Genomic DNA, 15355 nt, shown 5'->3' with positions numbered 1-15355 from the left:
GTCTCGGGGCTACTGAAGGCTTACATGATCGTTAACTTCAGGGCCCGTAGAAGTAGTCGAGATACACGTAAACTAACTCGTATACCATATTAATCTAAAAATAAAATAAAATAAAAAGGTAGAGCGACTCAAGACTTGTTACTTGATTTATTAAGTTTTGTTTCAAATGATTTGAATTTCTCTCAATTGAGGGAAATGATTTGAAATTGAATTTGTTGTTGTTAAGTATGGGAATTTCAATATGGAAACCAAGAACTATCAAAGAGAATAATAGTAACAATGGCTATTAGTTAAGTTCCCATTCAAAGAGAAATTATGAAATATGATTTCAGGATCGAGTTTTGTTGTTGCTAATATAATAGTCACTGAAAGTTTATATGTTTATTAATTTTAGGACTCGTGGGATTAGTCGAGGTACGCGCAAGCTGATCCGGAAACCTATATTAATAATAAAAAAAAGAAATTATAAAATATTCCCTCCTTATTTACATAAAACGACAGTGAAGAAACTACACACAGATAATAAGAGAAATTATTTAGTAGAATAGGATTCACACTCTCTTTCCCATATAAAGATAAAATTCATAAATAAATTTTATGGTTGGATGGGTGTGTTTTAACTAAAAACTGTCACCCTTCCAAGTCTTTCAAATGATAAATGATTTTAATTACCAGTAAATGTAAGTAAACAGTAATAATCATGTTTGGAACTGAAAATGGGATTGGCCGACAAGGAAGCAAAATTAAGATCTGTGAAAAATATTTGGAGCGCAGGTCTCACCTATAACAGGCATCCCAAAACACAAGGGTAGGTGCAAGAATATTACCCTTCACGGTTTACACGTCCCCATCTCCTCCTCGCTCTCTTATTTTTCTTTTCTCCCCGTCCTTCGGCTTTAAGCCAGACAGATGCCTCTCTCCATCTAGTCTCTCCATTTGATCGTCAAACTCTTTAACTTCTTATCTCTCTAGGGACTTTTACAACAACATTGCAGGCCGTTCTCTCTCTCCCCATTTGTCCTTATAATCTGACAGACAGGCAGTTCTTCCTCTACCTTCACATACCCTTGCCTTCTTTCTTTCCTTCTTTGTCTTTCAAATGTACTTTCTTTAAGGTTTCCTGGTCACACCTTACCAGCAGCTCTTCAAGTCTCTCTTCTTCTTTTGATCCCATCCGTTACGCTCAAGAAACTCTCTCTCAATTTCTCTTTTCCTCAGCCAAAAGAAAAAAAAAATTGTTTGTATATTAATCTGTTCACTTTCATGTGCCTCTTTTGCTGAGTTTTCTTGAACAAGAAATCATTTTTGGAATGGGTTTTGCTTGTCTTGGCTATTTTCTCTGAAAGATTAAACACTAATAAGTAAGAACCATAACATAAGCTAAAGAAAAGAGCATCATGTTGGATCTCAATCTTGGTATCACCTATAGTGATTCATCTTGTGATGATAACAACAAGAATGGTATGATGGTAATTGTTGATGTCGAGAACCACCATCACCAAGAAGAAGAAGAAGCTTCGAGGACTCGTCAAATGGAAGATTCAGCCGCTTCAAACTCCTCCACTATCAACACTACAGAAGATGAAAACTCCTCAAACAACAGTAACTCTGCTTTCATTTTTGATATCTTGAAGAAAGATGAAAATTTTACCAGCACTACCACCATTGATGCTTCAAAGCAGACAAACCCAAACTGTGATTTCACTACCCAACAACTTTCTCCTCAAAGAAGTGGGTTGGAATTTAATTTGCAGCCGGGCTTGGCTGGAACAACAGCTACAAGACCACAGTGGTTGAAGCTTTCACAGATGGGGTCTAGTGGGGAGGCAGAACTGAGAATTGTGCAGCAAAAACAGCAGCAAGCGAGGAAGAGTAGGAGAGGACCAAGGTCTAGAAGCTCACAGTATAGAGGAGTGACGTTTTATAGGAGAACTGGGAGATGGGAGTCACATATCTGGTGAGTGTGCATGAATTTGCTAATGAGATTTGTTGCCTTCCTAAATTGGTTAATTGTTTTCTTTCTCTCTTTCCTTTTTTCTTATGCGTGTGTTGAAGAGAGTTGCCTGGTTATTTTATTCAATGATCTTGATTTTTTTTTTAATTGGTACAGGGATTGTGGGAAGCAAGTATATTTAGGTAAGTAAATGGATGATCTCATGGAGTGACTGAAATTTCTGGCAAGATATTAATTTTGGATGCGATCTTGAATTTATGATGTATTCATGAAGACAATTCATAAACTATTCGTCTTTTTATCGTAAACAGGTGGGTTTGACACTGCTCATACTGCTGCAAGGTAGGAATTTTGTTATTTTTCCTCTCTTATGGTTCGAAGTAATTCCTGTCTTGAGTAAATGAGAAAGTGTACCTAATTTGTTCCATGTTCCTGCTTTAAATGGAGTTGTTTTTTTTCCTGAATTTGGATCTTATTTGTTCAGGGCATACGATCGAGCAGCAATTAAGTTTCGGGGAGTTGATGCAGATATCAACTTTAATCTAAGCGATTATGAAGAAGATATGAAGCAGGTGGGGATTCTGTTTAATCATAAATTGTTATCTTTTTCCTTCTTTTTGGTTGGGTGAGGGGGTGGTTGTGGATATTAATTGCAATATTGGTTGATATGCAGATGAAAAACCTTAACAAAGAAGAATTTGTTCACATCCTTCGTCGCCAAAGCACCGGTTTCTCACGAGGTAGCTCAAAATACAGAGGTGTGACTCTTCACAAATGTGGCAGATGGGAAGCTCGAATGGGGCAATTCCTTGGAAAGAAGTGAGAACCCTTAAACTGAACAAAAAAATTAAAAAATTGCTATTATGAAATGATTTTAGGACATGTAATTGTTCAAAACTCGATAAGCATTGTTGTATACTTCAGTTGGACTCTAAAAAACTTAATAATCAAGAAACACGATTTAAGATGTCTATTTCGAAGAGAAAAATGCTCAGGCAACACTTTCTCTGATTATCAGGTATATTTATCTTGGATTATTCGACAGCGAAGTAGAAGCTGCAAGGTCCTTATGATCTTGAATTTGATCTCTTTGATTCTAATTGTTACTCATATCTGGATAATTTTTAAACCCTAACACATAATTCCACCTTCATTTTCTTATAATCCAGGGCTTATGACAAGGCAGCCCTCAACTGCAATGGAAGGGAAGCAGTAACCAATTTCGAGCCTAGCGTTTATAAAGGAGATACGGTTTTCGATACGAATTATGGAGGTACAAATAGACCATTATGATACTGTAAAGGGACGGAGGTTTTTCCTTGTTGATTATTAATATAGCATTTTCTGTTGATATGAATGCAGGAAGTGGCCACAATCTTGATTTGAGCCTTGGAATTTCTCAGCCAACGAATGATCCTAAGGGGAATGACAATTTGGGAGATGGCCATTGTAGTTTTGGTGGTTGTGAAATACCCATCAAAGAGAGACAAGCGGTATTATTCTCTCTAAGATGCCCGAAACTTGGTGTTTTTTTTTTTGTTTTATTTTTTTTATCATGATCACTGTTAAACTTGTTCTCGTTGCTCTTGTCATTCTTTGGGCATATGTTAATACATGTGGCTGGTTTTAGTCCGTTCTCTTCTCAAAATGTTTGTAAATATAGCTGTTGGTAATTGATACCCCATTGTGTTATAGAAGGCTGAGGGCACTGCTGCTGCACGTATGGGTTTAGAGACGCTTCATGGTCTACCAATAGCATCGAGGAACCTTCCGACATGGTCTGGCATGTTCCCTGGTTTAGCATCAAGCTATGAGGTAGTTCAGTTCTATTTATTTTCCCTTCTTCGTTTACAGATGATTTAGCTTCCAAGAATAACTAACAGACAACAGCAGAAAAACTGTTCCATAAAATTTAGCATCTGAAAAAACATATTGGCCTGGATATTTGAACGAAGAAACTGCTTTTGAATTAATCAGGTGTTTGTTTATGCATTTCAAACTATGTTTGAGGGCGTTTTAAAATTGTGTTTGACATGAAAAAGCATCAAATTAGTGTTTTTTTAGTGCTTTCCGATGATTTTAATGTTGTGATATTAAAAATAAATAAATAAAATATTTTGATGTATTTTCAAGCTAAAAATACATTGCACTACAATATGAAATACTCACAAATACTCACCGGGTGTTACGGCAATGACCATTGTTTTGTTCGTAGTCTAAACATCAAAATGCCATCGATTATCATTTATGATATTTGAGGACATCATTTTAGGAAGTAGTGTCATGCCAGTTGTGACATTGTAACTAGGTGCTTCTTTTCCAATCTCCAAAAAATGTAATGTCTATAGGGCTCCTGCTCATTTACATGTCATCTTCAATTGAAAGAAATGTTTTTAATATCAACTGTCGGTGCTGATATTTTTCATATTAGTTTTTGTACTATTATTGATTTGATCATATGCTGCAGGAAAGGACTCCGGAGAAGAGGTTTGAAGCAGTTTCTCCACCGAGATTCTCAAGCTGGCCATGGCAGATAAATGGCAGCAACAGTGTTGCTGCTACAATGCCACAGCTCTGTGTTGCAGCATCATCAGGATTCTCTTCTTCGACCAAAACTGTTCCTTCAGCTACTCTTCCATTCAACCAACAGAACCATTTCGCCAACAACAACCCGCGACTTGCTGCCTTCACCACATCTGCCACCAACCCCTCGTTTTACTACTCTTATACGAGCTAATTAACGTTAACACCTTGAGTGCATTTGCCATTGTGCTAAATTAAGCGAGCAAGAAAACTGAATCAATTGGAGTCTGGAGTTGATACTATTTTGATTTGTAATATAACATGAAGCATAGATATGCTAACAATCTGTTCAGCTGCATCAAGAGAAATCGTTGAGGATTCCGAATCCTCGTCATTTTTCAATGAAGTGGTCACTCTCAGACTAATTTACACCATTATAGGCTGTAGCCCTGCAAAGCAATGCTTTCAACTTGCTCAGGTTGCAGCAACGTTTTCAATTATCAGTCAGTGGACAAAATCTCTATAAGCTAATGTATACGCACAGAAATATAACAAAAAAACTAGCGAAGAACTGATGATAAAATATTTTACAACTGCATAAAACTATCAGTAGTTTAAGCTTTCAGAAAAACGTTTTCTACATCAATATACCCAGTTCTCTTGATTTCAATAACATTTGAGAAAGATAATGAATTCATATCACTACTTGGATGTTTCTTCTTGTCTTCCAGGATAGACAGAGTAGTGTGTCAGAGGGCAGAAGCTGGTAAAAAACGCATCTCGTTCTCTATTTGCTATTAATTTACCTCAGATTAAAGCCTAGCTGGTTTAGCGATATCTAAAATATAATTTATATTATTTTTTAAACTTAATTTATAAATTATAATAAGAAATTTTTGATTTAAAATCCCATTTAAACCAAGTTTTAAATTAAATTAAAAAATATTAATATAATAAAATTAATTGATAAAATTTTTTAGTAATTTGATTTATCTAATCAAACCCAATCATGCTTTCTCCAGTAATTTTTTTAAAAATTATTTTAATAAAATTAATCTAATGACTCAATAGCTTATCCAACAAAAACTTTTTTCAAGTCATTCTCGTGTGGAGTCTAATAACTAAGTAAAAACTAACAAAATCACTTGAACAAGGTTAAGGTTTTTTTTTTCTATGAATGTTAAAAAAAACAACGCTTTCCTCTCAATAAAATATATTTTTTAACTGTAAAAAAAACAACAGTCTAGTAACCATGTCAAAAACGGTAAAATCACTTTCACAAGGAACTTCTTTTCTATGAAAGTTAAAAAAAAAAAAAAGTACCATTTTTCTATCTACAAAATATTTGTTTTACAAAACAGACCAATCTTCAAAGATGGACCCTCAAAACCCAAGCTCAATCCCTCTTCTCCTCCCTTCTTCTACCCCCACCCCAAAAAATGTGGCGGACCATTGATGCTCACTTGAGAACAGTCCGCTTACCTGTACGTACTGTCCTCCTCTCTCACCACCAATACCCTCCCTCCCTCCCTCCTCTTAAACCACCAAAATCTCTCCATTTTTTTTCTCTCTCCGAAACCCTAACTATCTCCTCATCAACCCCCTATCCCCCCTCTCCAATTCTCGCTTTCACTACACGCTGCATTAATAGTGTTGCTTTCGGCCGCGGTCGTAATTTGGTGCCTGTGAGGTGCATTTCTTCAATTTCGTCCTCCGCCGCTCCAAATCAGCAGCACACGGCTGTGGGCTGGAATGAGCCGGTGACGTGTTCGGAGCTCGGTGATGGTGGTAAAGGCACGAATATCGAGGAGGACGCTCGGCAGTCCATTCCTGTTCGCGCTTTTTTATTCTCTACTAGGTTTTAGTTTTGTTACTTCGATTTCTTTTTCTTTTTTATTCTCTGCAGTTCTAAATTAAACTTAACAGCTAATTTTTTTTTTTTTGCTGTAGTGTGGATTTGAAAAGCTTAGTGGAGCAGAACAAGAAAAATTTTATACCACCAACATCGCGAATGACAAATTATGTTGTTCTTAAGTTTGGGAACCTCTCTCAAGCACCTGTAAGTGTCGTCACATTCATTGAAGTTGCCTGTTTTACTGGAATGAGTTAGAGGATTACGGGAGCAGAGTGGGGTCTTGCTTCTTTTACTGTATCGAATCCGTAAAGGTTGATCTTATTGTGAAATGAACAATGTGAAGTCGATGTCAATGTGTTTATGCTTAAATTGCTCCTTTTTTTTTGTTTTGAATTAATCATGGATTTTTTTGTCTCGGTGAAGTTGCTGTTATCAAAGTGAAGTCTACTGTTTTTCCCTTGCATTCTATAGAGGATAGGTGCAATTTACTGTGCAATTAAATCTATTCTCTTGTTAATCATAGTATGAGTAACCCATATGCTTCTCTTTAATGATAAATCAGTTTGAAGGTATTGCTGAAGGTGATTTTAAGTTGTTTTCAGGGTCTGGGCTCTTGCATAAGTGGAAGTAATTGCTGTTACATGGTAGTGTTCCAATATGGATCCATCGTTTTGTTTAATGTCCGTGAACACGAGGTTGATGAATATCTGAACCTTGTAAGGAAGCATGCCTCAGGATTGCTCCCTGAAACGAGGAAGGATGGTAAGCTCTCTTACTGTTTTTATTTTGATTTTCAAAACCACAATGTTACACCTCTACCTTTTAGAGATTGCTCCAAAATCTGAGATAATTTAATCAAGGTAGCTGAAGCACAATTAGTATATTTATACATTTTCTCATGATGGTGATGATATGGCAGTTCGAGTATATAATATATAGAAGAAAGTTATTTTTTCTTTTTGGACCAGGATAAAAGATCCCGTTGAAGCGGCTAATCACATGCATACTGTTTGTACATCTGGTCGCATAAATTACATAGTATCATTAATAGCTATTCCGGTATTGCCTGTTTGATTGAAGCAAGATAGGGGATTTTTTGGGTTATTAAATGAGATTATTGCTAAAGGTAATTATCCAGCAGTGGGCATTAAGTAATGAAAAATATGAAGGTAAGGGCTTCTGCTTGTAAAATTTGTGAAAAATGTTGATTAATGCATCAATGGGGATGCAAAAAGAAATGAGTTAATTGTCATTGAAAACTAATTATTCAAGAACAGAAGAGATGCACAATTAGCTTATTGAAGAGAAATACTTTGTTGGTGGAAATGTTGGCATTGATTATTCATTGGATACTATATATTGACTTTATACCATGGAGAGCAGTTCTTTTTGCATCTGATTGTGTGGTCTCTTTAGTTTATTTTTACCTTCTCTCTCATGCTATTAATCTATCATGCTCTACCGTTTTGCCATTTATTGAACTTTATTCTATTTTCGCAACTGCAAGAGTATGAGGTGAGAGAGAAGCCAACTCTAAACACATGGATGCAAGGTGGATTGGATTACATTATGCTGCAGTTCTTGAACACTGATGGAATACGGATGATTGGTAGTGTTCTTGGTCAAAGTATAGCTCTTGACTACTATGGACGCCAGGTTTGAACCATGATATTCTTTAAGTGTTACATGTGTAAGGTTCATGACTATGTTTTATAACCTTTTCTTCTTCTCTAGGTTGATGGAATGGTTGCTGAATTTACTGACATAAATCGTGGGATGGAAAAAACTGGAACATTTTCTATGGACAGCAAAAAGCTTTTTCAAATAGTGGGGAAGGCCAATTCTAATCTTGCTGATGTGATTCTAAAGCTTGGGCTTTTTGAGAGGTAAGGGTTTTAATGGCCATTGCAAGGGAAACTGTTTAATTTTTCTCATTTTAATTGTGGCTATTTTATTGTTCCTATTCTTAGTTAATAGACTAGATAGAGCAGAGTGAACTAAATTAATTTCTGTTGCTGATTCCAATTTAATTTGATATTAAGGTTTAGGGAAAGAAAAATCAAGAAAGAAATTAAAATGAAAAGTTTTTGTTTGCTTGGATATGTGAAGAAAGCCGTGCTCTTAGCATCTATTTCTTGTTGTATTTGCACATCCAAATAAAGAATAGAACGATATCTCTTCTCTTTCATTATCCTCTTTTATATATATATATATATATATATATATATATATATATATATATATATATATGATGGTGCTAATTGACTAATATCAAATGGAAGTTCACAGAATGTAGATGTGTAAAAGATAGAAAGATGTCATTTAGACTACAAGGTGAAGCTCACTCCCCCCTCCTTTCCCTATTTTTTTCTGGAAACCAAATGCATCCTGAATGCCAAAAAAATTTCAACTAGCTCAAGAACCTCCTGGCCCAATCCAATCTTGGTTGGACTGGTAGAGGCCCCACACTATAAGGTCCTTCTAGGAGAAGATGTGATCGGGGGTCGTTGAGGATAGGCTATACCATAAGTGGTAATGGATAGTAAGAAGAAAAGGGAACGAGGGCCAGAGACTTCAAAAGCTGCAGTCATTTGCTGTTTACTGTGCTGTAGTTGTTGTTTTGTCTCTACACATGCTGCTGTTGGGGCCAACCACCTACTTCTGTCTTTCCGGGTGCCTGACGCATAGTGGGTGATGGCTCTACTTGCATCGCTAGACCAGACGTTCCCAAGTTCGGGAGACATTTTTAGCCACCTGAAAATGGAAATAAATTAGAAAGGTTCTAATCCTACTGTTAATTTCTAATTTAACCAGGGTTAGCAAATTCGGTCTCTTTCTCACTCTGTTTTTTCTGTTTCATTTGTTATGAGTTTACTATAACTCCAAAAAAATACTTCATTGGTTTCAACAGATCAGACATAGCTTGGAAAGATGCCAAATATGCTCAGATATGGGAATATCTCAGAGATGAATTCGAGTTAACTCAGAGATTTGCGAGTCTTGATTTTAAGCTGAAGTTTGTTGAGGTACTGCTTTTGTTAGAAATTAATGTGATTGCACCATTGCTGCTAGTGCTAGAAAGCTGACTTTAACTATAGTGTTACTGTGATGTCTTTCCTCGTCTTTGCAGCATAATATTCGCTTTCTTCAAGAAATTCTACAAAACAGGAAATCAGATTTTTTGGAATGGCTCATCATTGTGTTGATTAGCGTTGAAATCATTATATCCGTTTTCGATCTTGTTCAGAGATCGGGATTTAAATTCCTCTAATCATTGTAGCATCGATGTCTAGAGATGCACAGATGAAGGTGGCACTTGCTGTGATTTTTCCTTTCAAATAACCTTCGATTTTGTTTCTTTCCAAATTGTAAATAAAATTTGGATTGTATATGTTACCGAGTTTTTGGCTTTTTGTGGAGCCATAATGGCTCAGCCTTGGTTTCAAATATCCAATATATATGCCCTTTTCATGTGTCAGGTAAAAGCCACCGGAGATTTCACAACAATTTTTCCTCCATGGCTGCAGAAGTGCATTATTTCAAAGTAAAAGAAACCCTTAAAATGAGTTTATTTTTAATAAATTAAAATATTTAAAAATAAATTAAAACTAACGCTATTTTTGGAGTGATTGAGGCATCTAATCCCTTGTAAGATTTTAAAAGTTGATGGATCAACGAATATAAGAAATTGAAGAATAAGCTGCTGTACCTTTACACGTTGTCATAAAAGAATCTGTTCCCTTGCAGGATTATTGACCATTGCTGCTTATTTAATATGAAGTAGGCATTGCTTTTAAATTAATCTCGAGAGCTTTTATCGCAGGCCTTTGATTGTGGTTGTCTCGCTGTGTTTAATGTTCTCTTTAATAAGCAAATTGATGATAGATAATATTACTGTCCTTTCAAAATAAAAAAAAATAAAAAGATTTTCACTTTATTTATTTAAAATGTTACATTTATTAATGCTATATATTTATTAATGTTAAAACTCACAATTGTTGTGACATCACCTCACATCACTCAAGTAACTGGAGCGTATAATTATACTTTACTACGACAAATAAAATATCTGTGGCACTAATTTATTTTGATATTGTTGAAGAAATTGAATAGAAATCAATAAAGAAATAGTTTAAAGATGGTGAAAATATTATTTTTAAAATATTTATTTATTTCATACAATGATAATACTTTTAGTATATAATTAAACCCTCTAAATCTTTAAAAAAAATTAAGAAAAGATAAAAAAAAGAAAATCAAGTTCTTTTTTATATTTGTTCCTTGTATAGTAACAAGTTTATATAAACTTGAAATATTATAATGAAGTATTATATTTGATTACAAAAAAATAAATAAATAAATTCAAAAACAAAATTAATCTCAATAACATATTATTAAATTAAAAATATTCATATAATAATATTTAAATATCATTAAGATATAACTATGGCGGTGCTGATTTATATGGATATAAATAATGGGCACATGGCAACCCCAATCTGCATAGCAATTAGCATAGGGGATTCCGTGAGAAAGATAATGGAATCCGTAGCAACCACCTCCATTGAAGATGGACAAACACCATCATCAACAACGAGTAAACGAGGGGGGTGGACGGCCTTTCCTTTTGTTATAGGTACATTCTATCCTATAATCAGTACCGTTCTTTCTAATAACTTGGTGGATTTATTTAATTACTTCTCTCTTTTTTTTTCACCAAAATAATCTTGTTTGGTTAAATGTTTTCTAATTTTCATGGCATGGAAATATGATTTCTTATTCTGAGCAAGTATGCATGCAAGCAGGAGGAGTGATGGGCTTAACACTAGCTGCCGGTGGGTGGTCAAATTAAATAATTTGATAGTATTTTTGATAAATGTGTTCAACATGCAAGAGCATTACCGCTACTCAATTCAATAATATCATCTTTGGTTGCAACAATCTATTTCCCATTGCCGGAGCAATCATCTCCGACTCCTTTTCTGTCATTACTGTTTTTGCCTTTGTTTCTGTACTGGTGAGTTGCAGGTTTTTCCAGGTCTGCATAATATTGCCGCCTTTCAAAATGGAGCAAATTAATTAACCGCATATCAGTTACCTCCCAACTATCTACTAAATCTCAACTAGGTCCCCAAGCTATCTGTTTTCTCAAAATGGAGCAAATTAACCGCATGGAGAAAATGTATTTTGGAGCAAAAGAGAAAACGATACTATTCTTTGTGGGATCGAGAATACACTTGAGGATTGTCAGAAAATCAATATATCCAACTAAATTTTTTTTAAGCGACTATCAGTTAAGCTATTAATAAGATGAACAGCTCCTTTTACCTTGTGTATTAATTAAGCTCATGATTTTTTTACGAGTGAAGAGGGATTTATATATGTTTTTCGGCCATAAATCAATATAAATATCACCAGATTAATTTCATATATTATGATCCTTTAACCCTCTTAAATTCTTGAAATGCACCATTACTTAATTTCAAATACGTGCATTGAAGCTTTGAACATTCTTAATTATAACTTTGTGTGTAGTTAGTAAAGTCATTCAATCATATTATTTAGCTTTTCAGGGCGTGACCACTGACCATGTTATCTTTAGCATCAGCAATCCATTCCCTGAGACCCGTACCATGTGCTGTTGGTTAATTCGCATGCCTGTGAAACCCCATCACAGCTTCAATATGCATTTCTCTATATGTGGCACTAGATAGCACTTTCCTCACTAGGGCTTGACACGCTTCACAATTGCAACAATGGGAGCAGATCAATTTGATCAGCCAAATAACCAAGGAACATTCTTCAGTTGGTATTTCTTTGCGTTATATCTCGCCAGTGCCATGCATGAGCTTCACCACAATCATCTAAATTCAGGATAGTGTTAGCTGGGGATTAGGGTTTGCCATCTGTGTCATTTCCAATGCCGTTGGCTTAGCAGTACTGTTTTTGTTGGGAAAATGGTTTTATCGGCATTCTCATCCCTCGGGAAGTCCTTTCGTGAGCATTACTCGTGTATTGTTTTTATCTTGTTCCTGTATTTTACTTTGACTTTTAATTTAATAGCCTTTTCAATATACTTTCAATCATTATATATATATATATATATAAAAAAAAGCAATTTGGAAAAGAAGACTGCTGGAAAGTCTTCTAAGACAGGATTATTATCACGGAGACATTAATAGGTCCGCCAGTTGTCCAACTGAAACTTTCACGTGCATTATAATTATGATACTTTTAAAATTTGACCAGCTCAATGATCGACTCGAGATCCAATCAATTCGGGAATAAAACTGGATTGAATTGAAAAAAATAAAAGAGTGAAAAAGTCAATGTAATTTGATTGATCTGGTAAGATCTGGTCAAAAATCTGGTCGTAATTCGTTGACTTTTAAAGTTTTTTTTACTAAAACGACGTTGTTTTAATTTTTTTTTTAAAAATTGACCCGTGCGACCCGGTGATCTGGTCAAAACCCGGAACCGGGTCTTGAATCGAGTCGGATCTAAAAACTATGACAATTATAACTCAACTACCTAGTGCTCTGTGTAACCATCTATGTTTAATAAATTATTATTAGCATATGAATTGGAATTTCTAATTTATCATATACATAAATGCATGGATTATGTGGCCTGTGATGGTCATGAAAGGCATTGCCAATGCGATTAATTTGTTAATTTGCATAAATTCCAATGCTGGAGTCCTACCAATTTTGATAATGATCATGGAATTAAGACACTGGTATATTACTGCTAAGACTAGATGATTTCTACGCAGATTTTTGAACTGTGCAGCCCTAAAAATTGAAGGAGACAGATTAACGGATAGATCGAATGCAAGATCTTGGTGGCTATGTACGGTGGAGGAAGTGGAAGATTTCAATAATCTAATCCAAATCTTGCCACTGTGGTCTACCGGCATTGTGCTCACCATGGACAGGCGTCAATGATCCATTGTCATCAGCTCCTCCTGTTTATTGAATTATAACCCATATATAAACTAAGAACAATAGCGATAATGATTTAAAACTTTTCAGGTTATATAAGTGATTAGGTATAAAAAATATAAAAAAGTCATCCTCGGCTTATTTTCAAAGTGTGAGCCAACATATATATAAAAAAGTAATCCTATTTTTAATTGTATAAATAAAGAAAAAAAGTTATGAATTTGATTAATATATATATTGGTCACTTTTCCCAGCACCAATACCATAGTTAACCTTCATTAATTTTACTACCATGCATCAATTAATATTGTTTATCCTCGTGGATATAATTCGTTGTATTTTTTATTTATTTTTGAAATAGATCTAGGCCAGTTATTCATTGATGAAAAATAGAAAATGTTAGTAAGTTAATATGAACTTGAAGATTTGTTTCGGTTTCATTAATTAGTTTAATGGATCTGCATAAATAATAACATATTTTAATTATTATATAAACAAATGTTAGTAAGTGTGTTATTGTTTTGTATAAAATATTTTAGATTTAATCTATAAATCTAGTATATTTATTAAAAAAAAAATTAACTTAATATTAAAATTTATTGTAAAGTATTTTTCTGACATTTTCAACCCACAAATTAAATTACCACCACCACCTCCTCTTTAATGCATTTTCACCACTATCAACACGTTTGACATGTTTTTTTTTTTTTTTATTGAAAGTCCTTTTCATTGCCCCCTTGGTGCTAGTGGTAGAGAGTTGACTTCAGTGCCCTTAGGCTACGATGATTTCTTTTTCCTATTTGCAGCGCATATCACAGGAAATTCTGCAAAACAGGAAACCCGACAGATGGCTCGATTAGTGTTTAAATCTGTATATCTGTTCTTGGTCTGTTCAAGACGTCAGGATTTAATGTGTTCTAAATATTTTAGTATCAAATCAATGTCTAGAGATACAATTTCCTTGAAAGGTTTGCACAGCATAAGTTGGCACCTGCTGTAAGATTTTCTTTCGAGTTCCCTTCATTTTATCTCTGCCCGTTAATAGTGATTTCGGTGTACATATAACAGATTTTGATTTCCAGCTAACCTGATATACTGAAAAGAATTATTCATGAAAATAAATAAATTTTAACATGTTGTTTTCTTCTTCTTCTTCTTCTTTCAGATTTGTTTTTTAACAGATGAAGTGGGTTTGATTTCTCAATTAAAAATATATTTCTATCAATTTACATGAAGATATCTAATAAAAAAAAAGACTAAGGAATAACAAAAACTATATAAATAAGTTGAAAATAATTAGAATTATAAGGAAAGATTTAGGATCACGTATAAAACTTGCGGATCCTACACATTCCAGTATAAAAAAGCAAGAGTTTATCAGTAAAAGTGTCAGGCTTCCTTCTTTAATGGCCTACCAGTACTTCATCCCTCTCTTTCAGGAACATGAGTCACATGACAATTCATAAATTATCTCATTAGCACAAACTTTCCAGCTGGAGAGGCTTTGAAAAACGAGTTGGTAATAGCAGGCACATCCACTTCTGAACAAATAAAAGATCATGTGGTGGGATGTTAAAAGATATCTATCCACATCTATTTTTCATGCTTGCTGGATATGAACAAGTTCGAAAGTGAATTAATTGATAACATCTTTTATCTAGGAAACTCTCCTTACTCATACCTCTTGTGAAAATGATTTTCCATTGAAATGTTCATATGGCTGCTGCTACTGCATGAGAGAGTGTGTACTAGAGCCTTCCTAACACGCCATCATTTAATACATCCTCGCCGAGCAATATGTCCCTTTTATGAACATGAAACAGAACATGATAATCATCCTTTCTCCGTTGCTACCACACGTGGAGATTGTTGCAATAATTTCAGACCTAGTTTTGTATTTCTTGGTGCATTCCCAATAAAATAGATCAAATCATCAACCAATGACGGGATATAGAAAAAAGCAAGTTCCGGCAAATTAATGCTTAATGATATTATCGTATGGTATTTTATGGAGTATTTAGATTACAAGAAACAAGCTAATCTTTAAGGATGAGATGTTAGATTGAAATGCGCAGTTTC

At 34.5% G+C, this 15355-nt stretch overlaps 2 protein-coding genes across 7 annotated transcripts; both read left to right on the top strand.

Annotated features, from left to right (window-relative positions):
* Positions 1 to 813: 813 nt before the first annotated feature.
* Positions 814 to 4879, top strand: LOC7469774 (APETALA2-like protein 3). Of its 4 annotated transcripts, none has more exons than XM_024607681.2 (10): positions 814 to 1957; positions 2111 to 2136; positions 2266 to 2296; positions 2439 to 2526; positions 2628 to 2773; positions 2973 to 3017; positions 3124 to 3227; positions 3317 to 3447; positions 3653 to 3769; positions 4422 to 4879. In XM_024607681.2, exons 1-10 carry the CDS (start codon positions 1398 to 1400, stop codon positions 4689 to 4691), a joined length of 1518 nt encoding a protein of 505 aa, XP_024463449.1. In that variant the 5' UTR covers positions 814 to 1397; the 3' UTR covers positions 4692 to 4879. The 4 variants fall into 4 exon arrangements, with proteins under 4 accessions (XP_024463449.1, XP_002312046.1, XP_052311001.1 ...); XM_002312010.3 differs by having other exon boundaries at positions 815 to 1957; positions 3650 to 3769; XM_052455041.1 differs by lacking the exon at positions 2973 to 3017 and having other exon boundaries at positions 816 to 1957.
* Positions 4880 to 5835: 956 nt separating this feature from the next.
* On the top strand, positions 5836 to 9723 carry LOC7469773 (protein RETARDED ROOT GROWTH-LIKE). 3 transcript variants are annotated; one of them, XM_024606149.2, is made up of 7 exons: positions 5836 to 6335; positions 6428 to 6536; positions 6935 to 7094; positions 7840 to 7988; positions 8067 to 8218; positions 8615 to 8666; positions 8747 to 8886. In XM_024606149.2, the coding sequence occupies exons 1-6, from the start codon at positions 5917 to 5919 to the stop codon at positions 8634 to 8636; spliced, it is 1011 nt and encodes a 336-aa protein (XP_024461917.2). In that variant the 5' UTR covers positions 5836 to 5916; the 3' UTR covers positions 8637 to 8666; positions 8747 to 8886. The 3 variants fall into 3 exon arrangements, with proteins under 3 accessions (XP_024461917.2, XP_024461916.2, XP_024461915.2); XM_024606147.2 differs by lacking the exons at positions 8615 to 8666; positions 8747 to 8886 and adding exons at positions 9244 to 9358; positions 9463 to 9723 and having other exon boundaries at positions 5838 to 6335; XM_024606148.2 differs by having other exon boundaries at positions 8615 to 8886.
* Positions 9724 to 15355: the final 5632 nt, after the last annotated feature.

Source organism: Populus trichocarpa, chromosome 8 (assembly GCF_000002775.5).
Source record: "Populus trichocarpa isolate Nisqually-1 chromosome 8, P.trichocarpa_v4.1, whole genome shotgun sequence".
In the NCBI taxonomy this organism is placed as follows: Eukaryota; Viridiplantae; Streptophyta; class Magnoliopsida; order Malpighiales; family Salicaceae; genus Populus; species Populus trichocarpa.
The sequence above is the reverse complement of the archived record's forward strand: the minus strand, read 5'-3'. Positions and strand labels throughout refer to the sequence as shown.